General features: G+C 44.3%; 1 protein-coding gene across 43 annotated transcripts in view; it reads left to right on the top strand.

Annotated features, from left to right (window-relative positions):
* The first annotated feature begins 348 nt into the window (after positions 1-348).
* Positions 349-26,579, top strand: part of PCBP2 (poly(rC) binding protein 2) — a 28,466-nt gene continuing 2,235 nt past the window's right edge. Inside the window, exons 1-15 of one of the 43 annotated variants that reach the window (XM_033221863.1) lie at positions 349-679; positions 3,056-3,199; positions 3,671-3,694; positions 3,785-3,817; positions 4,232-4,348; positions 8,185-8,316; positions 9,922-10,050; positions 11,414-11,488; positions 13,687-13,779; positions 14,859-14,900; positions 16,135-16,207; positions 16,720-16,758; positions 17,700-17,752; positions 20,505-20,674; positions 23,730-24,514. In XM_033221863.1, the coding sequence (XP_033077754.1) occupies positions 3,131-3,199; positions 3,671-3,694; positions 3,785-3,817; positions 4,232-4,348; positions 8,185-8,316; positions 9,922-10,050; positions 11,414-11,488; positions 13,687-13,779; positions 14,859-14,900; positions 16,135-16,207; positions 16,720-16,758; positions 17,700-17,752; positions 20,505-20,674; positions 23,730-24,078 (1,398 nt within the window). In that variant the 5' untranslated portion in view covers positions 349-679; positions 3,056-3,130 and the 3' untranslated portion in view covers positions 24,079-24,514. Of the gene's footprint in view, positions 680-1,153; positions 1,283-3,055; positions 3,200-3,670; positions 3,695-3,784; positions 3,818-4,231; positions 4,349-8,184; positions 8,317-9,921; positions 10,051-11,401; positions 11,489-13,686; positions 13,780-14,858; positions 14,901-16,134; positions 16,208-16,719; positions 16,759-17,696; positions 17,753-20,504; positions 20,675-23,729; positions 24,515-26,579 lie in introns of those variants that run through there. The other 42 variants (XM_033221862.1, XM_033221861.1, XM_033221858.1 and 39 more) reach the window with 42 other exon arrangements.

Here is a 26,579-nt window from a genome sequence, read left to right as displayed (position 1 = left end):
TAGTTTTCTTTCTTTTTCGAGTATCCCTGTAGATTACTAGGATTTCTTCATCCTTTCTCATTCTCTTTCCACCCATCCTTTTCTCTACTCGCCACTTCTTGATCCATGGCGACTGCTCCGTCTCCGCACTAACGCCTGAACTTTCCAGTCAGTCCACTAGGGGCCACTGGTTTCCTTCCCGTCTCCACGCCTCCTCTCTATCTCAGTTCTCCGCTTGCTAGCAGCCGTTGTCTCGCTGGTGCTTACGCTGTCCAACGAGCCACTCTAGGCTTTTGGGAGGCCGACTGCATTGCGTGGGGCAGGTTTGGACGACGCAATCGCCTCGCCGGCCCCCGGGGCGGTTAGCGCTTCCGGGGTCGAAGGGTGCGCGGGGTTGAAAGCAGGCCGCTCCGCCCCGTCCCCCTCCCAGACCAGCAGAGGCAGCAGCCGGAGCAGCCGCAGCCTGCGCCCTCTCCCGCCCGCCCGCCCTCCGCCCGCCCGCCCGCCCTCCGCCGCCCTCCACCCGCCCCGGGGTCTCTTTCCCCCTTCCTCCTCCTCCTCCTCCACCCCCCCTTCCTCCTCCGCCCGCCCGCGGGGCCCCCCTCGCCTTCCCGCCCGCCCCTATTGTTCCGCCCCCGGCCTCCCGCCCTTCCCCTTCCCGCCCGCTCCCCTTTTCCCCTCAGTCGCCTCGCGCCTGCAGGTAAGCCTAAAAATTTTCCCTGCGTCCCCGACTATGGCTACCATTTCCACTTTCGTCTTCTTTCTTAGCCAGCTCGGGTCCTAGTCACGAGCCCCGGGCTCGCGTAGTCCCGCGTGAGCGCTTACCACCTCACTGTGCCTGGCCGGTCATTCACGCGAGGCCGTGGCTCTGGCGCGGCCTAGTAGGCCTCGCGCAAGGCCTGTTCCCCCCTCCCCCCGCCTTTTCCCGGTGGCGGCTGCGCAGGAGTCAGGGAGGGCGCGCGCGCGGTAGGGGGGGCGGCGGTGGATTTGTTGGTTGTGGGGGGTTGGGGGAGGCGATGGCCGGCTTGCTGGTCGGGCGGGTGAGCGCGGCTCCCCGCGGGGGTCAGGCGCTGGCGCAGCCACACGAGGAGGCGCTATTAGTCCGGCCCCTCCCCCTGTATCGCAGCGCCCCCCCCCGACCGAACCGTTTATTTTTCCCCCCCTCTTCTTTTCTAGTCGGGGGGGGGGGGGCTTTTTTTCTTAAGTGGAAAATGCTTGGATGACCGAGGGGAGAGTGGGCTGCGGAGTTAAAGAAAGGGTAGACGGGCTCCCAGTTGCCGAGTTTATCAGGACGTTTCTCTGGGTAACGAATTTTTAAATTACAAAATGCCTGCGGGTGTAAACCCAGACCGAACTATTTATGGAAGGGGTATTGGACAGCAGTATTAGCAGCTGGATTGCTGGAATGGGGGTACATTTATCTTGACCTAGTCAGGAGGGAAATTTGACAGATTTCTTGGATTGTTTAGATGGTTTGGAGTTAAAAATGCATCTTTGTACTTTACCTCAAGAAATGGCTTCAAATAGGTTTCCTGGTTTTTTTTTTTTTTTTTTTTTTTTGCCTTTTCGAAGTTGCGTTATTGTAATATTTGTAAAGGGTTTCTTATTACATCTGCAAGGGGATAAGGAATTAAACTGCCAGATTTTTACCAGACCTTATTAAAAAAAGAAAGTCATTCTTACAGACCTAACGCTTCTTCCCCCACCAAGCACTATTTTTCCATGAGTGAAAAGTGTTGAATTCTGGGATTTTGCCAGCAATTAATTGTATTCTGAAAAAGGGGAAATGATGTGCTTTGGGGATGCACTTATATAATCACTTACATTCTTGGAGTAGCCAGAGGACAGTTTGCCATATACAGAATGGTGTGACAGCCACTTAAGCACCTAAGATATTTAGGGTATGGGCTTTGTGTTAGAGGAAAGTTAACACAGTGGCTGGTTTTGTGAAGGAGGAAATCTAGCTGTGGGAGGAGAGAGATGACATGTTGAGTTTTAAAAGGATGGATACTTAAAATGTCAATGGGGACATTCTACAACTTGGGAGACGTCCTTTTTAAAGCTGTCACGATTAGGTGCTAAAGGAGGTATTGAAGGCAAAGGCATATCCAAAAAAACCAAATTTTCTTTCTACACATAACTATAGTTATTCTAAAGCAGAAATGTTAGGAACAATATTAGGAATTGTTTCATAGGTGGGAAAAGGGCCATCCTGTATAGGAAAGGTACACTGCTGTTGTTCCTGAAAACAAAAATAAAATTTTAGCAGTGCCAGTTTTATTTTGATTGTTTTCTTTGGAAGGAAATTTAAGATTTAACAGACTTGAAATAAAAACTGGATGGTAGACACAAAAGCAAGGAAGACATCTCAAATCTGAGTAACAAGTTGGGTTGGAAGGAGGAAAGAGGAGGAAAGGACTCAAGTGTACTTAACCTATTGAGTCATTTTCTGAAGGGGAATATGGAACCCCAGCCTGCATGGAAGGCATCTCAGATAATGTCTTTTCAGTGAGGATGTTGATCTAAATCTTTTAGAAATCATTTGGTGTTAGCCATCAGCATTTGAAATTTATAATGTGGGATACATCTAAATTTCCTTATCTAGAAATTGCTACTACGAAGAAAATTTACATGTGTTCTTTCTAGTTTCCAACTTAAACTGCTCCCCAGCAGGGAGACAAAAAGGTCATTTGCCCTCACTGTAGTTAGTTGGAAGTTTGCTCTCATGATTTCCAGGTGTTTCTGAATTCTTTGAAGCTTTTTCTGCTGAAGGACAAGTGGTGCACGTTCAGCAGTTCCCTTAGAACCATTGCCAATTGAAGGAACCTTCTTCATCCCGGGAGTCAGCGGAAACCCTATCATTAATGAGAGGAACTGGAAAGTTGCCTTCTATACTCTGTAACAGAACCTGAACTGTATATTTTGTCATGCAGTTGTGCTTGGTGTGTATATAAGTCTGACATACTGTCATTTAAGGAAAAATGGAAAGTAGAAAATACTGATAAAGTGAAAATAATTTGGGAAATAATAATCCTGTTGTTTTTCTCCTCTGATTTTGGTCATGTTTGCATTTTAGTTTTTGGCTTTCACCCCCTACCAGTGACCAAAGACTTGACCACTCAAAGTCCAGCTCCCCAGAACACTGCTCGACATGGACACCGGTGTGATTGAAGGTGGATTAAATGTCACTCTCACCATCCGGCTACTTATGCATGGAAAGGTATGCTCCAGCTTGGGAAATTGGGTCATAGTAACTGCTAGGGGAGGGGCCAGGAAGAACAGACATGCATCTTGGAGCTCATCAGATTAGCACTGTGGGGCATCTGGCTTTAGCACATTTCCCTAATGGAGTAGATGTGAGTGTAGTGGGAAAATGGACAGACTTGACTAGGAAGCTCCACTGAGCAGGAAAGGCTTAATTAGAGGCTGGAGCCAAAAACTGTCTCATACCTGGATGGTAGGGTTTTTCTTATTGAGATTGCTTATAGTAAGTCCAATCCCCCCAATAAATCTTCAAATCTTTCCATTCCTTTGGGGTAATAATTAGCATAGATAGCAGTCTGTCAGCTGGACAGTTAAAATTCATTTTCGTAGTGAATACTTCATTAGAACATGTAGAGAAAGGAAAAATAAAATGTTAAAGAAATACTTTGGGGTTTCCTCTTACTGATGTTAGTTTTCTGCATTGCAGGAAGTTGGCAGTATCATCGGAAAGGTAAGACAATTTCACTTCAACTTTAATTACCATTTAGTTGTTCTGGATTGAAATAGCAGTTGGAGCTCATGCTTGACTTTTCCTTTACAGAAAGGAGAATCAGTTAAGAAGATGCGCGAGGAGGTAAGTTATGAAAGACTTTGAGATTGTTAACTTTGGGAAGTAACAAAACCTTTAAAACAAGTGAAAATTCTTTTTCAGGAATTAGGGAGGAAAGTCTCAATAAGGGAAATACGTATTTTTTTCCAGCCTGGTTATCTTGATGACAATCTGGGAAGTGTATTTTTTTTTTTTTTCCCCCTATTCGGGAAGTGTGGTTTTGACAAGTCATAGAATTCATTCAAGACCTAAGGCAGCTGCTGTAGGCTATATTTGAGGATAGACATGGAGCAGCAGTGTTTGGAATGATGCTGACTTTGCTTTGCATCAGGATCATGTACATTGGCAGTTCCTTGTCCCTTTTACAAGGGACTGTAGATCCTGTACATACTCAGATCTTGTATCTTTAACTTCATTTGGCTCTTGTTTCCTATCTAGAGTGGTGCACGTATCAACATCTCAGAAGGGAATTGTCCTGAGAGAATTATCACTTTGGCTGGACCCACTAATGCCATCTTCAAAGCCTTTGCTATGATCATTGACAAACTGGAAGAGGTTTGTTGTCTCCCACTCCCTCATTCTTCGTTTTTAAGTGCTTCCAGAGAGCTTGTTGATTTTCTAAGAGCTTTTTAAATTTAAGGACAAACTGGACCATGAGACTCCGTAAATGGGTTCTTAGCTTCCTGTAGCCTGCCACAAAATTCAACCATTTGTAGGTAAAAAAGAGTCACTTGAGGCTGGGCGCGCGGTGGCTTGTGCCTGTAATCGTAGCACTTTTGGGAGGCTGAGGCGGGCACATCACCAGGTCAGGAGTTAAGAGACCAACATAGTGAAACCTCGTCTCTACTGAAAAATACAAAAATTAGCCAGGCATGGTGGCGTGCGCCTGAAATCCCAGCTACTTGGGAGGCTGAGATAGGAGAAACGCTTGAACCCGGGAGGTGGAGGTTGTGATGAGCCGAGATTGCACCACTGCACTCCAGTCTGGGCAACAGAGCGAGACTCTATCTCAAAAAAAAAAAAGTCACTTGAATCATCAAAACAGTTTGAGTTTTGCCACGGGCTTAATGTAAATAATTTGCATGAAAAACATCTGTTGAAAGTATGCCATTGCTTTGGTAAAAGGCTTGAGTATACACCAAACTGATACGGTTTACATAAACAATCTTCCAGTCCTGATGCTCTTAGGTTAAAAAGTCAATCTGCTAACATTGTGTCAAAATTACACTTGTTGGGAAGAGACCTGGGTTATCAGAATTAAAATACTCAACAGCAGAGGTTTTATCAAGAGGAAGTTTTTCCCCCGCCAACCTTCAGAGGCTGAGCTATTGTCCTGGGTCTTGTATTCAGTCCCTCTCTCTCCCCCTTCTGCAGTAATGCAGCTAATTGTGCAATTGATAACACAGGCAGAGGAGTGCTGCTTCCTTGGTGATTGGTACTTAAACGGTGCCTGACATCTTATCCTTGCCAAGATTAGAAATGTTATCTTTTGACCCCCAGGGTCCAGAACTAGAAGTTCTGGAAGTCCAGAACTCATGGCTTTAAAAAAAGTTTTATTCTTGTTCAAGTTCAAGAATGAACTTGAAATAGTTTTTATACATCATAGTATTTAATTAATCTTTTCTTTTGAGGCAGGGTTGTGCTCTTGTCACCCAGGCTAGAGTGCAGTGGTATACCTGTAGCTCACTGCATCCTCCCAGACTCAAGTGATCCTTCTGCCTTAGGTTCCTGAGTAGCTGGGGCTACAGGTGCATGCCACCCTGCCTGGATAACTTTTTAAAAACCTTTTCTTGTAGAGATGGGAGCTTGTTATGTTTCCCAGGCTGGTCTCAAACTCCTGGCCTCAAGTGGTCCTCCTGTCTCGCCTCCCAAAGTGTTGGGATTACAGAGGTGAGCCACCATGCCCAGCATGAACTATTTTTTTTTGTTTGTTTTTTGAGACAGGGTCTTGCTCTGTTACCCAGGCTGAAGTACAGTTGTGTTACTGTGGCTCATTGCAGCCTCAGTTTCCTGTACTCAAGTAGTCATCCCACCTAAGCCTCCCCAGTAGCTGGAACCACAGGCACGAACCACCATGTCTGGCTAGTTTTCGTGGGTTTTGTAGAGACTGAGTCTTCCTGTGTTGCCCAGGCTCATCTTGAACTCCTGGGCTCAAGCAATCCTCCCGTCTCAGCCTCCCAAAGTGCTGGGATTACAGGAACTAGCCACCAGGCCAGGCTTTTATTTTATTTTAAAAAAAAAAAAAAAAAAAGCATTGTAAGCTAGAATACGAACTGTTTATTTCTTTTTTTTTTTTTTTTTTTTTTGAGGCGGAGTCTCGCTCTGTCGCCCGGACTGGAGTGCAGTGGCCAGATCTCAGCTCACTGCAAGCTCCGCCTCCCGGGTTTACGCCATTCTCCTGCCTCAGCCTCCCGAGTAGCTGGGACTACAGGCGCCCGCCACCTCGCCCGGCTAGTTTTTGTATTTTTAGTAGAGACGGGGTTTCACAGTGTTAGCCAGGATGGTCTCGATCTCCTGACCTCGTGATCCGCCCGTCTCAGCCTCCCAAAGTGCTGGGATTACAGGCTTGAGCCACCGCGCCCGGCCGAACTGTTTATTTCTTAACCAAGGAATAAACATGTCCTTGTCTTTAGGGGTCTTAACTGCTTAAGCAGTTTCCAGATCTCTAGTTACCAGCCTAGAGATTAGGCTAATAAGCGACATTTAAACCACTTAATCTTCAGAAGGCTAAATTTAACTAGATTAAAACCAGGACTTTTTGGATGCAGCATGTGTTTATGGGAAAGAGTATAGGCTTTGAACCAATACAGTCAAATCTACGAGTTTATTTGTTTTGTTTTGTTGAGATGGAGTTTCCTCGTCACCCAGGCTGGAGTGCAATGTCACGTTCTCGGCTCATTGCAACCTCCGACTCGGGTTCAAGCAATTCTGCCTCAGCCTCCCGAGTAGCTGGGATTACAGGCGCTCACCACTACGCCCGGCTAATTTTTGTATTTTTAGTAGAGGCGGGGCTTCACCGTGTTGGCCAGGCTGGTCTTGGATTCCTGACCTCAGGTGATCCACCGGCGTGAACCACTGTGCCCTGCCTGTTTTTAGTTTTCTAACAGGGTAGAGTTGGTGTAAGTAGGTTTGTATTGTTTTATATCTACCTTTTTTGTTTTTTGTTTTGTTTTGAGATGGAGTCTGATTCTGTTACCCATTCTGGAGTGCAGTGGTGTATTCTCAGCTCACTGCAGCCTCTTCCTCCTGAATTCAATTCTCCTGCCTCAGTCTCCTGAGTAGCCTGGACTACAGGCGCATGCCACCGCACCCAGCTAGTTTTTGTATTTTTGTAGAGACGGGCATTCACCATGTTGGCCAGGCTGGTCTTGAACTGCTAACCTCAGGTGATCCGCCCACCTCGGCCTCCCAAAGGCCACTGTGCCTGGCCTGTTTTATATTTTTTCTTAATATTTGATTTGATTGGCCGGGCGCGGTGGCTCAAGCCTGTAATCCCAGCACTTTGGGAGGCCGAGACGGGCGGATCACGAGGTCAGGAGATCGAGACCATCCTGGCGAACACGGTGAAACCCCGTCTCTACTAAAAATACAAAAACTAGCCGGGCGACGTGGGGGGCGCCTGTAGTCCCAGCTACTCGGGAGGCTGAGGCAGGAGAATGGCGTAAACCCGGGAGGCGGAGCTTGCAGTGAGCTGAGATCCGGCCACTGCACTCCAGCCTGGGCGACAGAGCGAGACTCCGCCTCAAAAAAAAAAAAATATTTGATTTGATTTAATTTTTTTTTTTTTTTTTTTTGAGATAGTCTCACTCTGTTGCCTAGGCTAGAGTGCAGTGGCACAATCTTGGCTCACTGCAACTTTGCCTCCTGGGTTCAAGTGATTCTCCTGCGTCAGCCTCCTGAGTAGCTGGGATTACAGGTGCCAGCCACCATGCTCGGCTAATTTTTGTATTTTTAGTAGAGCTGGGGTCTCACTGTTTGCCAGGCTGGTCTTGAACTCCTTGACCTGAAATGATCCACCTGCTTCAGCTTCTCAAAGTGCTGAGATTACAAGCATGAACTACGGTGCCTGGCAGTATTTGATTTAATTTTGACATCACCTTTTTTCCCCATTGCCTGGCCAATGTAACTGCAAAACAGATTATCACTTTTATCCCTACCAAGTACATTCCTTCAGGGTGAAGGAAAATATATTTATGGCTAATTCTGAGGAATTTTTTCAAGAGCTTTTATCTGTACATCAGAAATAGTTTGAGAGGGGCATGGTATTGGAACTTTTGTCTATGGTGGGTTATGACCTCACATGTCTTTACAAGATCAAGGGTGAGTGGTTCTTTAATGGCAGTTACTGGTTTCCAGGGATCTGCTTATCCTGGTGTTCTTTCTTTCTGTAGGACATAAGCAGCTCTATGACCAATAGCACAGCTGCCAGTAGACCCCCGGTCACCCTGAGGCTGGTGGTCCCTGCTAGTCAGTGTGGCTCTCTCATTGGAAAAGGTGGTTGCAAGATCAAGGAAATACGAGAGGTCAGTGACTTTTGTGCTCCTTTTAGAAATGTTAAATATTTGTTCCAGATTGGCTCTTCGTATGGCTGGGAAAAGTTAGCAGTGAGATGAAATTTTTGTTGAAGTAGCAGTTCTGGAGGATTACAATGTGATTGTACTGAAAACTATCATGCAATATAATTATTTTGCATAATTCATAAATTGTAGTAAATCAGAACGTGAGAAAGGTAATCAGAATTTCCAGCTATTACATATAACAAGTTTCTTTCTTTTTTGGCAACTTTTCCATGAGGCTACATAGTTCTTTTTCATGTCTCAAGGGATGAGTTTGCAGTAGTAGCAACAGTTTTTCTATTTTTTAATTTTAATTTTTATTATTATTATTTTTTACACGGTCTCACTCTGTCTCCCCAGGCTGGAGTGCAGTGGTGCAGTCATGGCTCACTGCAGGAAAACATCGACCTTCCCAGCCTCAGGTGATCCTCCCATCTCAGCCTCCCAAGGAGCTGGGACTGCAGGCTCCTGCCACCACATCCAGGTTTTTGTATTTTTTGGTAGAAATGGTGTTTTGCCATGTTGCCCAGGCCGGTTTCGAACTCCTGAGCTCAAGCAATCCACCACCTCAGTCTCCCATTGTTGATACTACAGGCTTGAGTCAGCACGCCTGCTTGCCTGCAGTGTCATTTTTCTTGACCAGGCTTATAAACAGCAAGGAGAAAAATAGGAAGATGTACAGGGAAATAGATGTAATTCTACTTTTTTTTTTTTTTTTGGAGACAGGGTCTCACTGTCACACAGGCTGAAGTGCAGGGCATAATCATGATCATGGCTTACTACAGCCTCAACTTCCTAGGCTCATGTGACCCTCCTACCTCAAGCTTCCTGAGTAGCTGTGACCACAGGTGCGCTCCACAATGCCCAGCTAATTTTTTTTTTTATGGAGACGGGTCTCACTGTTTTGCTCAGGCTGGTCTCCAACTCCTGAGCCTCAGTGATTTGACTGCCTTGGTCTCCCAAAGTGCTCAGGTTACAGGTGTGAGCCACCATGCCTGGCCCCTACTTCCTGTTTAACTATGGAAGTTACATTGTAATTGTGGAAGATTTTAATTGTATTTAGATGTTACTGAATGTGTTGGAATGAAACTCGAATGGCTGCTTGAGTTTTTGGGAGCGTATTGTACATGGCATGACAACAGAGATCCTCATTTTGTTAATTGCTGTATTCCAAGCACTTGTCCTGGTACCTGACACATGAATGGCCTTGATGTAAATATTTATTCAGTAAGATAATGAAAGGTGGGTGATACTTGGTGGGGCTTTTGCTTTGCCCAGAGAACTATCATTAGTTGAGAGAAAACTATTTAGAAGGACCTTTTGCTTGAGAGTAGGTTAAATTTAGGCTGTTATTGAGGCTTATTCTTGTCTTTCAGTGGCTAATTTATTTTTAACTCTAATTCATTAAACAGTTCTATCTGGAATAAGGGAAGAGTGGGACAAAGAACAAAAAGGGAAGATTGGAAATGGATAAATATCCATTAGAGTTTTAGACTCTGAAATTGCTGCTGGGAGGAATTGGAAAAGCATGAGCCGTTTTTCTCTGATTTTGAATTTCTTTTTACTCCAAAGAGTACAGGGGCTCAGGTCCAGGTGGCAGGGGATATGCTACCCAACTCAACTGAGCGGGCCATCACTATTGCTGGCATTCCGCAATCCATCATTGAGTGTGTCAAACAGATCTGCGTGGTCATGTTGGAGGTAAGCCCTCAGGCTCATGCTGAGAATGGGGGGAGGGCCATTCTGGGGACAGAGGGACTGATCTATATTTAGTAAGACTAGAATTAAGTGAAGCTGTTAAGGCTTCCAGTGGGGGTGGGGGTAAAAGGTTCCCTGAGTTCATATTTTCCTTCCCTTAGCTTTGACTTTTCTTATGGTCTGTGAGCAAAAATAGAAACTGCTAAGCAGCGATGATCTTTGGTTCACAGCAGTTGTGTACCAGAGTCGGTGGGGAAGATGCACTGCATGGACTGAGGGGGCCACAGATGTATTTGGGTTCCTGAGTAGCTGAGTTACTACTTTTTGAATTGCTGTATTTTGGTTACATGGAAATTGGACATGTTCTTTAACAACTTGTCACTTTGTAGGAGGGTATTCAAAGAGTAGAAAGACGTATGTATGATGATGTTTCCGAATGGCTAATGAGGTCCTCATTACATACTATTACTCTATTAAAAGAATAGCAAAATTCAGAAAAATTAAGCCTTTGCAGATTTGTGATACGGAGTTGGTTTCATTGGTGAGAAATGAAACTGGAATTTTTTCTTTCGTGTGTGTGTGTGTGTGTGTGTGTGTGTGTGTGTGAAGGGTTCATTCTGTCACTCAGGCTGGAGTGCAGTGGCGCGATATTGGCTCACTGTAAACTCTGCCTACCAGGCTTAAGCGATTCTCTCACCTGTCTCCCCAGTAGCTTGGTCTACAGGCATGAGCCACCACACCTGGCTAATTTTTTTTATTTTTTGTAGAGACGGGATTTTTGTCATGTTGCCCAGGCTGGTCTTGAACTCCTGAGCTCAAGCCATCCACCTGCCTCAGCCTTCCAGAGTACTGGGATTACCAGCATGAGCCGATGCACCCGGCCTGGAAACTGGAATTTTCGAGTAGAGATTAGAAAAACCTTGATTGGGCCTTTATTTATAGATAGTGTCTATATTATTCTGGACATAACACTTGAGTATTTTACTTCCAGTTTTGGCTTTATTTCCTATTCAGGCCAAAAAAAATTGTGAGATACTAAAAATTACCAACTAAAATGTATATGTTCAACAGTTTTTCGTGTTCATTAAATTTATCTAAAATTTTGGAAATAGTGCCGAAGATTATTACATGGACATCTCACTTGATGAGAATTAGTTTGAATTGTGTAGTCCTTGGACTTACTGCATTAAAGGCAAATAACGTTTAGTAGATGATTTGAGATTAGATCTAGCCAGAGACAATTTGGTAGTTAAAGGGATGGAAATAGTTTTTAATTTAACTGACCTGTGTGAGCTAAAGCCACACAGCTGAAGCAGCTTTGAAACCTTATCTCTTTTTGTTTTTTTCCCCTCTGACTCTCTCCCAGTCCCCCCCGAAGGGCGTGACCATCCCGTACCGGCCCAAGCCGTCCAGCTCTCCGGTCATCTTTGCAGGTGGTCAGGTAAGAAAATTCTTATTGGTGGGCTAGAATGAACAGAGATTATATATGAAATATCAACTTTGCCAGCATCACACCAAGCCACTCTGCATGCTTGCTGAAACCTATACTCTGGCCATAGTTTGACCTGCTTTTAGTTTTATTTTTTGTACTGGAGAAAGCTGAATGCCTTAATTTTTAGCAGGCAATGGAAGTTTTGTAGGCACTCGGAAGAGGTAACTTACTTGGTTACTTAAGGCGGGTTGGGTTGGAATATGAGTTGAATTGCCTTACTGTCTCTACTTCTCTCCCTGTCCCCACCCCATCCGTGTTTTATGTGTGTGGGGTGATATTTAGAGGTCTAAATAAATAAAAGGTAGCAAAGAATCGGACCTCTGAAGGAGATTCTGGATGGTGGTCTCAAAATTTGGGGGTCCTGAATTTGAGTGTCCTACAAACTTCCCCTTCCCTCCACCTCACCTCCCCTACTCCTACCCCTTCACTCCCAAACTCCAGTGTGTTGTCCCCTAGGCTCTTAACCTCATAAACACTGGTTTGAACCCACATGGCATGCCTGAAATCAGCTGGGGTAAGAGTTCAGTGTGCAAGAATAGAAGGGGGTGAGCGTGTTGGACTGTGGTGCTGTGACATTTCGTGTTAGAGTAAGAACACCAAAGCACCACCATGGCCTCTCTCTGCTCCTTCCTCATCAACCTAAACTCTTGATCTTTGGCACATGGACGATTCTGAAGTTAGAGTATTATGATAGAAGCATTGATGAGGACTTAGTCCTATGCTCTGATTGTATTTGAGGAGTAGGTAGCTCAGGTTTTAAAATAGAGTCGGCCCTTTGTGGGTTCCACCTTCAGCCTACCTCAGATCAAAAGTATTCAGGGAAAAAAAATGGGTGGTTGCGTCTGTACTGAACATGTACAGGCTTTGTCTTGTCATTAAACAATACAGTATAACAAATATTTATATAACATTTACATTGTATTAGATATTATAAGTAATGTAGAGATGATTAAAGTATATGGGAGGCTATGCTTAGGTTATATGCAAGTACTATACCATTTTATGTAAAAGATTTGAGTATCCATGGATATTTGTTTCTATGGGGGGATCCTAGGACTAATCTCCCACCAATAACCTAGGGACAACTGTATTGGGATTCAGGTTGGAATAGTGACTGATTTTGGTAGCTGCCTGAGCAAGTGCATTGCTCAAAACACCTTTTCCCACTTGGGGTTGGTCTGTTATAAGCATATTTAGTTAACTAGTTCCATCTTATTTGCCTTTGATCTGGGAGCCATTTAGAGGGCAAGCATAAACTTGGGAGTCCATCTCATTCACATTCTGTTGAATTGGCATAAAAATGAACAAGTTTTTAGGGATTTAGTTTGTTGTGTAGTTACGAGAGGTTTCACAGGAAGGTCGGTTATGTCACAGTGTTAACTTGGAGTCAGTTTAGTACCTTACTTTTAGACAAGTACAAACTGGTTTGGTCAAAGGACTCTCAGTCTAGTTAGAGTTGGGCAGGATAAGCAAAGACCCAGAGTCAGTGTAGCCGGAAGGGGTTAGCCTTAGGAGTTTTTCCTTCCCAGGAACTCCAGGTTCCTGCTCTTCTGGATTCTCCCACTCCCCCTTCGGAATATAGAGTCCCATACTGGGTGGCAGCAATCCTCTGTACTTAAAATTCTTCCTTCACTTCCTTTTTTTTCCCCCCTCCCCATCACACCTCCCCCTTCATACCTCTTTGCTTCCCTACCCTCCCTCCCTCCCTCCCTTCCCTTTATTTAGTTGATGGACCACCGTCTAAAAATTTGCAGTTTCTTCTATGAGTGGCCCTGTCATGGATCGTTCCCACAGGCCTTTTTAAATATACAATGTCCACAGATGGACCTGTGTCTTTTGTTCCTTTGTGGCAAAGTGGGCTCTGTAGGGGTTCAACTTAATCCCACACTGACCAGGAGCTGGCATCAGCTCTGTTGCCCCACCCCTTCATTCTTACTGAAAATAGCCCAATTGTGCAGTGTGAAATCTGCCACTAGGTAACTTTTTTTTTTTTAATTCACTGATTACAGCTCGTTTCAAATTGTGTCTGAGCTCCTTTTTAAAGGAAAAAGGAAAAAAATAAACAACTTTTTTTGTGTGAATTTCATGCTGGTGACAAGGTGCCGGATTGACAGCCCTGGAGACTGAAATCCTCTATTTATCCACAGGACAGGTACAGCACAGGCAGCGACAGTGCGAGCTTTCCCCACACCACCCCGTCCATGTGCCTCAACCCTGACCTGGAGGGACCACCTCTAGAGGTGAGAGGGGATGTTCAGTCTCCAAGGCTCACTCAATCCTTCCGCCTCAGCCGAGACTGCCAACACACGGGGGGCCAGTGGCGCTGGTGATTTTTGGTGCTGTGGACACCACCTGTCCACGGGGACCTGGACTGACCCCCCCAACCTCATTTCACCCAGGCCGCGTAGCCCACCAGATGGTAACACCCAACTTTTTTTTTTTTTTTTAAATTTTTTTTTGTTCAACCCCTCTTCCCCTCTCCCACTCCTCCCACCCCATTTTCACCTTCCTTCCACCCCCACCTGGGTGTACTTTTGGGGGTACTGGCCACTGTGATGTGAGAAGCTTCACATCCTGTTAACCAGCCACTCCTTCCTTCCCCTCCCTCCCTGTTCCCTTTTCCTTTCCTCCTGTTCCCTACCCCATTGCCCTGAAGACCCAGCTCCCTTTTTGGGAGGTTACGTTGCGGGGGGAGGAGGGCATAGTGGGAGCTGCAAGTGCCTATGGAGGGGAGGTCGGAGAAGACAGAAATTAGAACACAGTGGTTTTTGTTTACCTGTGATCAGCTCCCTAGTGTTAGGGACTCAGCTAGCATCCAGTGTTCTTAAGGTCTTTAGGCAGATAGAAAAATAAGTTGGAGAAAGGGAAGTGTTTCAAAACATGCCATGTAGGTTTGTGCAGATAGAGATCTTCCACATCACCACAATTGGTAGAAGGGTTGGGGTGGTGAGGGAAGAGATCATTATTCCTCCTAGGCTATCTTGTATACAGCGAGGAAGAGTGGGGCTTGGTCAATCGAGGCATTGCTAATCTCACTTCCCACATTTTCATTAAGAAACAGTTATGTATATTTTGCCTTTGATTGCAGGGAACTTGTCTATCTTTATAGGATCCCTGGAACAAAGTCATATTTAGGTTTCAAAGAAGGCCAATTTGGGTCTGACTGTATTTGTGAGATTCCATCTACTGCCTCAATCTCTGGCCTCCCCCATTCTGTAGTTCACCTCTGGCTTCCTGGCTAGTTGAAATGTCTTTTTCCCCCCACTGGGTGGCTGTCCGTGATTGGTTTTTAATAGGAACTGTTTTCCTCCTTTTGTAGGCCTATACCATTCAAGGACAGTATGCCATTCCACAGCCAGATGTAAGTTTTGTTTTCACTTCTTGTTTTGAAAAGCTCCCTCTCCCATCCAAAATTGTCTCACTCCTTTCTCCCAAGTAGCCAGAAGTGAGTTGGGTCTTCAGCATTTGCAATATTAAGTTGTTTTCTTCACAAGGTCAATCCCATATTTCAGCCCTTTAATCAGGGTAATGCCCTGTTTGCCTTTTAACATTTAACCCCTGAAATTTAATTCAGCATATTAGCTTCTCCTTTCCCCCTGTGTTTCAGATTACCCTGTTTCTAAAAGGGAAACGTTCCGTGGTATACTGTGATTTGTTATCTCAGGGCACAGTTTAAATTGACATTGGGACTGTACTTCCTTGCATGCAGTTCTCTTTTCCATGAGGGTAGTGGGAGGTTTGGTTTGCCTTTGGGAACTCCTCAATCTGAGATGACAATATCAAAAGTATTTGGAGGGATGGGGAAGGGGTTTATGTTACACAGAGAGGGATAGGAACCTGAACATTTCAGAATTCAACTCAAACCTTCTTGCTGCTAAAACCTATTTAAAAGTACTGGTATTGAGACTTCAAGGGCATTTTTTTCCTGCACTTTTATTCTTACTAACGTTTCCAGGTGCTGAGCATTAGGCTTGGGAAATTGAGTTTCAGTCTTGGTTAGTGGTAGGCCCCAGGAGAGAGAGAAGTAGATGTGAAGGAGGATTATTTTATGACAGGACAGTTTATATAGATGAATAAAAATAGCTGTAGTAGTCAGTGGTGGTGGTGATGGGACTAAACCTAGTATGGTTTCTACACCTCTCCTCCTCGCAGTCTCCCTGCCCCCCTCATCTCCTTCCCTCTCCCCAATACTGATGAAACCCTGCATGGTGTGTTTTCCCTAGCACCACTGCACAGTTTGTTTACCTAGCCTGTCTGTGCTTGTCCCTGCGGCAACTGTTGCAATGGCTGCAAACTACCTTCATTATAAGTAGCTCCCAAGGGGATTGTCGTTGGGCAAGTGCTGTTGCTTTTCTATTCGCACACCCAAAAGGCATTCATTCTATTCTTCCAGGCACCCTTTCTATTTCTAACGCTTACCCTTCATATTCTGCCAATCCCCAGGTTTGTGATGCAAGCCCCATCCCTACCCTCTGTTGTAGTTTGAGTAGTAGAGTCAATTTTGGGGATCAGGACCTGCATTTTCAAATTTGAATGTGCTTGAGCCCTGGCTTTTTTAAATCTTCTAATGCCAACCTCCTGTTTCCTCCTTGCAGTTGACCAAGCTGCACCAGTTGGCAATGCAACAGTCTCATTTTCCCATGACGCATGGCAACACCGGATTCAGTGGTATGGATACCTCAGTGTTTATTTCTGTAAGGTGTAGTGCAAGAGAGAGGCCAGTCCTAAGGTCTCAGCTTGACATCTGTTTAAAACAAACTTCGTTATCCAGCATCCTGCTGGTTTAAACTTGCCTGTCTACTATGGCTAAGCCCAAGGAGGTAATGTGTTTGTTAACGTGGTTTTCATTTGGGGTCAGTTATTCTAAAAGAAAAAAAAAAGCCCTGGAAGGATTGGGGGTGAGGTTTGGGGATGCTTGTCAGGCAAAGGGTAGGCTGATATTTCTTTGAGCCCATCCTGATTGCTGCCCCCTTGATCTGATCAGCACCCCCTTTCTCTCCACCAGCAATTCACAGGCTTGGGTAGAGACCATCCATTTGTGCCAAATTGTGTAGTGTTTTTTTGTTTTTGTTTTTGTTTTTGTTTTGTTTCTGTTTTTGGGGCTTTTCTGTATAAGGAATAACTTGTCCGATAGGGTTAGGATGAGACCACCAAACTCATTTTCACTTGTATCTTAACAGGCATTGAATCCAGCTCTCCAGAGGTGAAAGGCTATTGGGGTAATGATTAAAAAAAAAAAAATCTGTAGTATTCTACTGTTATATTAATAAACTGGTGGGAGTCTTGTTTCACTGCCCATGAACCATACCAGCAACATGCACATGGCAGAGAGGAGCTGAGAGAGCGAAGGGGTGGGCCTGGTGCCCCTGAGGGTCCCTTGATGGATCTGGCCAACCCCCTTCTAAAAATGATGAGACCAGCAGCCATAGTTGAGATCAGGACTAAGCTTGAGTATTAGCCAGCTGGCCTGGTTCAGTCCAGGTGTTGTTCAAGATGGGTATGGGTATTTGCTGATGGGATTTTTTTTTTCTTTCTTTTTCTTTGGAAAACAAAATGAAAGCCAGAACAAAATTACTGAACAAAAGACAGGGACTAAATCTGGAGAAATGAAGTCCCCTCACCTGACTGCCATTTCATTCTATCTGACCTTCCAGTCTAGGTTAGGAGGATAGGGGGTGGAGGGCCTTAATCTGACACAGGTATATTTAAAACAACTCTGCATGTGTGCCAAAAGTCCATGGTACCCATTAACAGGCATAATATTGGCACTGGTGCTAGTGAGCATCAGGTGAGATACAGTTTGGAACACAACAGCAGGATAGGGGTAGAAGTACAGAAGGACTTGTTTAGACATTGGTCCTCTTTGAGGATACCACACTCCCTTGCCCTTGCTTCCATTCCCCCGTCCCTAATAGGCTGGGCTTTGCAGGAAATGGCATGAAATCAGCTCTTCTGAGTGTACAGAAGAACCTTTCGAGCATTATTTCTACACCCTTCTCCCCCCTCTTTCCTCTTTGGAGGCTTCCAAGTTAGTGATGAATCCCAACAGCCAATGATGCTGGGTTTCCAGTTTATTTCCTTCTGTTAGTTTAATGTGCAAGTCAGTGGGGTTTTGAATGCTGTGCATTGAATTTGCTTGCTCTCTTCTGTCTTTTAGCAGGTTTGGATGCATCTGCTCAGACTACTTCTCATGAACTCACCATTCCAAACGATGTAAGTGTAGTTAGGTTGTGTAGGATGAAAATGAGAAAATTGACTTTAAAGAAATAGATGTCGTTTCAGCAGTGTCCTGCTACCTTTTTTTTTATCCCCCTGAGACGGAGTTTCACTCTTCTTGCCCATGCTTGAGTGCAATGGCGCGATCTGCTCGCTGTAACCTCTGTCTCCGGGTTCAGCTGATTCTCCTGCCTCAGCCTCCTGAGTAGCTGGGATTACAGACATGTGCCACCACGCCTGACTACTTTTGTATTTTTAGTAGAGATGGAGTTTCTCCATGTTGGTCAGGCTGGTCTCGAACTCCCGAGCTCAGGTAATCTGCCCATTGTGGCCTCCCAAAGTGCTGGGATTACAGGTGTGAGCCCCTGCACTTGGCCTACATGTCCTGCTACTTTTAAGCCCTAGGGAAAGAAACTGGGAATTTTATAATTTTATCTTTGTTTTTGTTCTTCATACCCCAAGAATGGAAAATGGGAATTTTTAGATACAAAAATAAGTTGGTTGTAGTATGTAGAATTGTGATGACAGATATGATAGAATTATTGTGTGAGGTATGACAAGACAACAGTAACTTTGTTGACAATAGAAATTCCTAGCTGGGCGCGGTGGCTTACACCTGTAATCCTAGCACTTTGGGAGGCCGAGGTGGGCTTATCACCTGAGCTTGGAAGTTCGAGACCAGCCTGACTACCATGGAGAAATCCATCTCTATTAAAAATACAAAAAGCTGGGCATGGTGGCACATCTCTGTAATGCCGGCTATTTGGGAGGTTAAGGTAGGAGAATCGCTTTAACCTGGGAGGTGGGAGGATGTAGTGAGCCCAGATAGTGCCATTGCACTCCAGCCTGGGCAACAAGAGTGAAACTCCCATCTCAAGGGGAAAAAAAAAGGGGGAAAGAAATTCCTGTCCATTTGCTGCCTTTTTTTTTTTTTTTTTTTTTTTCTTTTAAGACGAGCGTCTTGCCCTTGCTCTGTGTCCCAGGCTTGACTCATTGCAACCTCTGCCTCCTGGGTTCAGGTGATTCTCCTGCCTCAGCCTCCCGAGTAGCTGGGACTACAGGCGTGTGCCACCATGTCCAGCTGTTTTTTGTATTTTTTTAATTAGAGATGGGGTCTCTCCATGTTGGTCAGGCTGATCTGGAACTCCTGACCTCCAGCGATCCCCCCTTCAGCCTCCCAAAGCATTGGGATTACAGGCGTCAGCCACTGCGTCCAGCCTGCCTTTGTTTTTTATAGAAGCTAAAGCCTTATCCTTAGAAAACGTAGTGGTTTTCGGCCGGGTGCAGTGGCTCATGCCTATAATCCCAGCACTTTTGGGAGGCCGAGGCAAGTGGGTCATGAGATCAGGAGACAGGCCTGACCAACGTGAAACCTTGTTTCTGCTAAACATACAAGAATTAGCCAGACATGCACACACCTGTAATCCCACTACTCAGAAGGATGAGACAGGAGAATCACTTGAACCCGCGAGGCAGAGGTTGTTGTGAGCTGAGATCGTGCCACTGTACTCCAGCCTGGGCAACTGAGCAAGACTGTCTCAAAAAAAAAAAACGAGAAAGAAAAAAAAAAAAGATGTGGTGGCTTTCTTTTGACACAGGGTCTCCCTCTATTGCCCAGGCTGGAGCAAGAGAGGCATGATCCTGACTCACTGCAGCCTTGGACTTCCAGACTTAAGAGATCCTCCCATCTCAGCCTCCTAAGTACCTGGGACCACAGGTGCATGCTGCTATGCCTGGGTAGCTTTTTTTGTATTTTTTTGTAAAGATGGAGTTTCATCGTGAAACTCCTGAGCGCAAGTGATTGACCCGCCTCAGCCTAAAGATGTGAGTCACTGTCCCCCACCACAGTGTAGTGGTTCATGAACTTGAGATCTGTGCTATCCAAGGTCATATTGTTTACAGTATTAGTGCAAATGTTGACCTTTTTTTTTTTTTTTCCTCCACCTTTTCCCAAGGCAAAAACACCTTAGGAATTGGCCAGAATTCTTGTCAAGGTGGTAATTACGGCAGGATGACTTGAAGCATCTTTGCTGCCAGAAACAATGTATTTCTACCTTTATCTATTTCTAGCTGTCTAAATTTATTCTTGTTTTGGCTCTGGTTTATTTTGTTTGGAATTAATACTCTGAGGACAGAAATAATGAAGAGCTAATACTTGGACCTAAGAGTGAGTTGGCTCAGAACTGGCTCTCACCATGGTACGACTGAAGAATGGGTTAAGAGTTGAGTTTTTTGATCAAAAGTGTATGGATAAAGGGTGTAGGATGAAGTTGGGCAGGGCGGTATACACCTGTAATCCCAGGTACAGGGAGTACAGAGATACAGAAGCTGAGGTTCGAAGATGGCTTCAACCATGGAGTTTGAAACTAGCCTGAGCAACATAGCGAGACCCTGTTTCTATTTTTTTTTTTAAAAGGCCAGGCGCGGTGGCTCGCACCTGTAATCCCAGCACTTAGGGAGGCTGAGGCGGGTGGATCACAAGGTCAAGAGATCGAGACCATCCTGGCCAACATGGTGAAACCCCATCTCTACTAAAAATACAAAAGTAGGCTGGGCACGATGGCATGCGCCTGTAGTCCTGCTGAGGCAGGAGAATTGCTCAACTCCAGGAGACTGAAGTTGCAGTGAGGTGAAATCAGACCACTGCACTCCAGCCTGGCCACAGTTGTAGGAGCTAGAGGGCGGGGGTGGGATTCTTGGACCTAGCCATGCAACTCTAATTTGTTGTGCCTTGTTTTTCTCCCTTAAGTTGATTGGCTGCATAATCGGGCGTCAAGGCGCCAAAATCAATGAGATCCGTCAGATGTCTGGGGCGCAGATCAAAATTGCGAACCCAGTGGAAGGATCTACTGATAGGCAGGTTACCATCACTGGATCTGCTGCCAGTATTAGCCTGGCTCAATATCTAATCAATGTCAGGTAAGATTGCCCTACCTTTTGTCTTACTTATGCCAACACAGTAATGTGTGTGTTAGGGAGAGCTGCAGTATGTTATTAAATGTGGGATTACATGGGCAATGTGTAAAGATGGCCAAAAATTTTGTTTTTTTGGTAGCCCTACTTTGAGTGTAGCAGAAAAAGTAAACAAATTGCAATAAGTTTGCAAGGGGTTGGAGAATAGGGAGCACAGATTGCCCTCATTTAACTTGATGATATGGGAAGAGGAAAGAGTGGCCCATGTCTTCAATAATAAGAGTTCTCTGGCTAGAGCACTCACAAAATCAATTGTGGGTCTCTTGTTCTACATAGCATATAGACTACTGTTTCTTCCACTGATTTGATTTGGAGTCCAAAGCACCCTTAATTGTAATAAGGACAATGGAGTAATAGGACAACAAGGCAGTTTCTTGGAGGCAGCAATTACCATTTGTTCTGGAAACACCCATTTTTCTCAAATTGCACGTGTTTTATTCAGAGCTTGTGGGAATGTGGGAAGCACAGGTATTGGAATGTTTTGGAAATGTGAAGTGTGTTTTCTATCTCACCCCACCCCCAATCTCATCCCTTAATGACTTCTTGAGGGTTTTATTTCCCTTATCCATGGCTAGATAATGTTACTACTCTGAGAATTTGAGGACACTGTTCACAGTCAAATGGGATCCTACAGTCATTTATATTACTTGCTTTCTCAACTCATGTGCTGAAGCCACACCGTTAATTGCTTATTAATATTTTTAAAGCATTGTTAGCCCTGAAGCCCTTAGGTCTCTTTTAATGGGGAGTGTTGTCTAGTTATCATTTACTTTTCTTACAAGTGTTTGGTCTCTTTGTCATAAAAGTTTTATATGAGTTCCTGAATCTAGTACAGGGGAAAGGAATCCCTATGAGGTCTGTATTGTTGTGCTTGTACTGACCATGTTTGTATGCCATGGTTATTTAGTGCTAGCTAAGAACATACCATTTCCCCAGTAGCAGTCTGACTTTTGCTTTAAGTCTCTTCATTTCTTTAGGTGCTGCTACTCTCTGTGTAGAAAAGCTTTCCCATTCCTCGATTTGTTTTCTTGTCCACCCACCAAGCACACTAGGTTCTTAATGTTGAGAATGAAATGGTAGTAGTAGACTTTTACACCAAGGTTGTTTGCAAAGAGGTCTTTTTCTTTTTTAGAGAGAGGGTTTCACCTTGTTGGTCAGGCTTGTCTCCGACTCCTGACCTCAAGTGATTTGCCTCCCCAAGTGCTGGGATTACAAGAACTGTTTTTCTTTTTTTTTGAGACAGAGTCTTGCCCTTGTCACCAGGCTGGAGTGCAATGACTCAATCTCGGCTCACTGCAGCCTCTGCCTCCTGGGTTCAAGTGATTCTCCTGCCTCAGCCTCCCAAGTAACTGGGACTAGAGGCACGCGCCCTCACGTCCAGCTAGTTTTTGTATTTTTAGTGGAGACGGAGTTTCACCATGTTGACCAGGATGGTCTCAATCTCTTGACCTCATCATCTGCCCGCCTTGGCCTCCCTAAGTGCTGGGATTACAGTTGTGAGCCACTGTGCCCGGCTTTTCTTGTTTGTAATTAGGATTTTGGAGGGCAAGAATTTTTTGGTTTTTAGTGGCAAGAATCATGTTTTTGAAAGCTGGAATTTGTTTTGTTCTTTCGGTAGGCTTGCCCTTCATGTAATTTAAATTGTGACTGTTTAAATGTGACCTGCTTGTCTAGCCCCTGCAATAGGTCAGTGGCTACATTTCAGGAAGCAGAATTCTCTTGGTAGAGTCCCTCTTTTCAGGATCATTGTTACTGAATAGCAATCGAGTATCATTGAAGCCTTGGATTAGGGTCAAAGTTTCATCTAACACCAAAGCAAAAACTGCATGCACAAAGCTTATTCTTTCCATTCTTTGGTGCAGTTAAAATGTAGAAGTCAAAAGGTTTTTTTGTTTTGTTTTGTTTCATTTTTTTAAGGTGAGAAGGATTTCACTGGATTTTGGGCCTTTTCTCCTGTCTCTTGATTTTTCATGGTGGCAGTCTGGGTCCTTTTATATAGTTAGTGGACTTCTGTATCCCTCCCTCTCCTTTATGGATTGCGGCTGTCTTTGGACATAGGTAACAAAATTAGGTTTTAAGAGGAGCCTTTCTGCTCTTGAAGACTTAGCCTTATGGGCTTAATTGTCCAGGCAAACTTCCCAAATATATGTGGTTCTGGCTTAGACACATACAGGCATTTGGGAGACACATATCCTTACTGTTCTGTGGAGCTTATTTTGGGAGTAGAAGCAGCAGCATTTTTGCTTTTTAAGTATGAATTTTTAGGTGATGCTTGAGTTTCTCTTTTCCACTTCTGAAAGGTCCACATTAAAAGTATGATCGGTCAAAAACAACTTTTTATACCACCTCCCACCAGAAAAGCTTCCCTAGTTCTTATCTACACTTCTGTTCTCAGCATTTTTCTTTGAAAATGCTACATTCTTTGAAATTTGAAATTAGTCAGTGACCTACTTTGGACTCTTGTCTCTTTCTACCCTAATATTGGTTTATTTGCTGTGGAAATGTAAGCAGACTTTAATACTACAGCTGGAAGGATTTTTAAAAATTCTGCTTTATGAATATTCAAAGCTTCACAAGTAATTACGGGATAATTGATTTTCTGTTAGAATAGGAAATTGACATTTGATTAGAGGAAACATTTCTTCCTTGTTGGGTGATTGATGAGTATCTTTTTTCTACCTGAAATCATTCCTTCAACATCTGGGTTGGGTCAGTGTGTCAGATACATGGAAGTATGTGCCCTATGTTTTCTTTTCTCTGTCAGCTTTTTCTTCCCCATAGCAGTTTTTAAGTAGCTCTGTGGAATGGAAGTATACGTATTTAGAGGGTGGGACACAGGCTAAAAGAAAGCTTGTCACAAGTTGACACTAGGTCTTCCTAATTGTCAACTAGAGGCACTTACTGATATAACTGAAGCAGTTTTTGTCCTGTACTTATTCCCTTTTGTGGTCTTCCCTTCCACCCACCCTTTTTTTTTTGTTCCTTTTTTCCTCTGTTACAGTTTAGAAAACGCTAAACCCTCCTCCCAGGCAGCCTCCGTCACGATCCCTGATCACCTCAGCATCAACCTCTCTCAACCCTCCACCCCTTCTTCTTCTTCCTCCTCCACCACCACCCCCTCGCTCGCCACAGCGGGGACCTCCGACGCACCCTCCAGCCTCCCCAACCCTCTTCCGACCGCCCCTTGTGTCTCCAGTCTGCTTGGCATGAAACCCATCCCTCTCCTGGCTCTAAATGTTGTGTCTGCTGCTAAGGGTACCGGGGCTTCAGCTACCACCACCACCACCTCTGCCGTGCCATGTGTAACTAACAAACTGAAAGGCGAGAAACAGAGATTCTCTCCCTACTGATTGCATATCTTGAGGCACCTCCTCCAGTATTATTTGATTCATTTTGTTTTCCTTTGTTAACATTGGTGAGAATGAAACTATTGTGAGCTTGTTACCCTTTCTTTTTACTACTTTGGGGGATAACTGGGTGGGGGTGGGGGGAGTGGTAACCCTTGTTTAGGTTTAGGCCATTTCAGCTGAGTGCCTGTTTCAGGGTCTGACTTGAATTCTTTATCTAGAGCCACAGTTTTCTCTTCTTTCTTGTTTGTTACTCTTCTTTGTAGCTTTATTCTGCCTTGCAATATAACAATGTGTTAGGCTCTGTGTTAATGAATAAAAGCTGCTTCGTTAACCTTTTTTTTTTTTTTTTAATAATTATTTAATGGTTAAGCTATCAGCACGCCTTCTTGGCCATATTTGTGTTTCTAGCTGTAATAAAGTTGGCGCAGTAAGAACCTTAGTACACTGTGTGCTGTGAAGGGTAAAGGGTTGGGGGCTTGTGACCTGTGGCTGTTCAACTAGGAAGCCTGTATAACTGACATGGGCTTTTTGAATCCCAAGTGAATTTTATAGTCCTTTGTCAATATTCCCACAAAGAGATAAAAGCCTGCGGCAGTTTAGATCCTGAGGGTCCTCTGTAATTGGCAACAAGCTTCACTAATGAGGAAGTTTGTCTGACTTCTCAGATGGCCTTACCTTGCCAGCACAGCGGCTAACAAGGTGTTCATCCCAGGATTCCTCTGGTGAATGGTTACCGTGAGGGATCTCTTCCAAGTCATACATTAAAAGAACGTACTTCTTTACCCAGAATGAAGGGGAGGAGCAAAGTGGGATAAGTCTAATAAAATTAGGCAGCTTCTGTCTGCATTCCTCTAAATTACCATTATGCCTCTTTTCTGTGACATTAGGGTATATCTCAGCCAACCCGTGACATTATCCACAACTTGACATGATGCCATCCACTCATCCTAAACCAACTCTGTTAACCAAGTTTCTTTACCCTTTTTTCTATTCCTTGCTGTATCCTTTCTCCTCCCCACCAACACTATCACAAGTAGGAAGTGACATGCTTAGATTTGGAAGGAACCTTAAGGATCAACTAATCTGTAACACATTGATCCCCTCATTTTACAGATTAAAAAATAGAGGCCCTAAGATAATTTAAATTCATAGGTTATGAGTGACTAGCCAGGACTAAGAACTTAAGCTTTACTTTTACTCATATCATACTAACTTCCCTGAAACCTTGTTCATTTTCTTATGCTAAGATGGGTACAGGCCTCTCATAAAACACAAAGGTACTTACATAGTGGCATAAGGCCTTTGATAGCCTTCCATTCAACCAGAGTACACATTGCCACAGTGCTGAAAGTATAATGCTCTTCCCAGGGCATTAGAGAACTCAGTGTAGAGATACTTCCCCTGATGACTTTTTCCCAGCATCCCCATTGGCTGACCAAAAAAAAAAAAAAAAAAAGCTGTTAGTATTCCAATATATTGTCTCATTCTCTGATGTTATTGTGGCCCCTCTATCCCAGATTGGGCCTATGAAGAAGTGTTACACGTCCCAAGTATGCGTAAAGGGTTAGATGGCCAAACCTGTCCAGTTAAGAGTTTTCTTTAGTTGCTCCTTTATCATGTGGTCCAGCTCTCTCCCTTGGTAAGCTCTCTCCTTCTGTAGTTAGGCCTTAATCGTGCTGATACCATCTCCCCCCAGGGACCTGGTTTTGTTTATGTAGTTCTTGATTGGAAAGCCTCTTAATCTAGTGGCTATTCCCCAAGGAAGGATTCCACATGTTTAAGGGACTAGCTACCATCAGTACGTCCAAAATACCTCAGTTTTAATTTTTTTTCAAGCTTAGAGCTCCCCCATGTGGTCTTCTATCCTAGAATACCTGACCCAGTATTTCATAGCATTTCTCCTTGCCTCACCTCCCCTACTCCAGCAAATCCCTATTTGGGCTTGATACACATTCAGGACATTTCTTTTAGAGCTCTGGTGGGGCCAGAGTGCTACCACCAATTTTTATAAACTTAATTTTTTAGGTCCTAGGTCTAATGGTATCTAGCAGTTGCTTTCTTAGACCTTCAGTTCTTACTGAACCCTTTAATTCACGGCTATTGTTTACCTTTCCGTAGATCATTGTGTTTTGAAATAGCACGAGTCTACCCCCCTTTTAAGAACTAAATATTCCCTTAATGCTGAGGTGGAGAAACCATTTCTGACTAAAAATAAATAGTTTGTAGTTGAAGGACTTTTCAGTTTTTTGGCCCTTGCTTTTCTACCCAGCTTTTGGCTTTGCATTGTTGTGGAAGGGATACAGATGGTGAATTACCAGTCATGTTTTCATGACATATCACAAATATTTTATGCCAATTTAAAATCTTATGAAATAACTTCATGAACTGAAATGAAGTCTTATACATTTGGTTCTATTCAAAATGAGAGCTGCCTGCCTGTCTTGCTGCCTGCCTATCTACCTACCAATGAAGCATACCGAGTACTTGAATACCTTTCCCTG

Source organism: Trachypithecus francoisi, unplaced genomic scaffold, assembly GCF_009764315.1.
Source record: "Trachypithecus francoisi isolate TF-2019V2 unplaced genomic scaffold, Tfra_2.0 Lachesis_group11, whole genome shotgun sequence".
NCBI lineage: Eukaryota > Metazoa > Chordata > Mammalia > Primates > Cercopithecidae > Trachypithecus > Trachypithecus francoisi.
The sequence above is the reverse complement of the archived record's forward strand: the minus strand, read 5'-3'. Positions and strand labels throughout refer to the sequence as shown.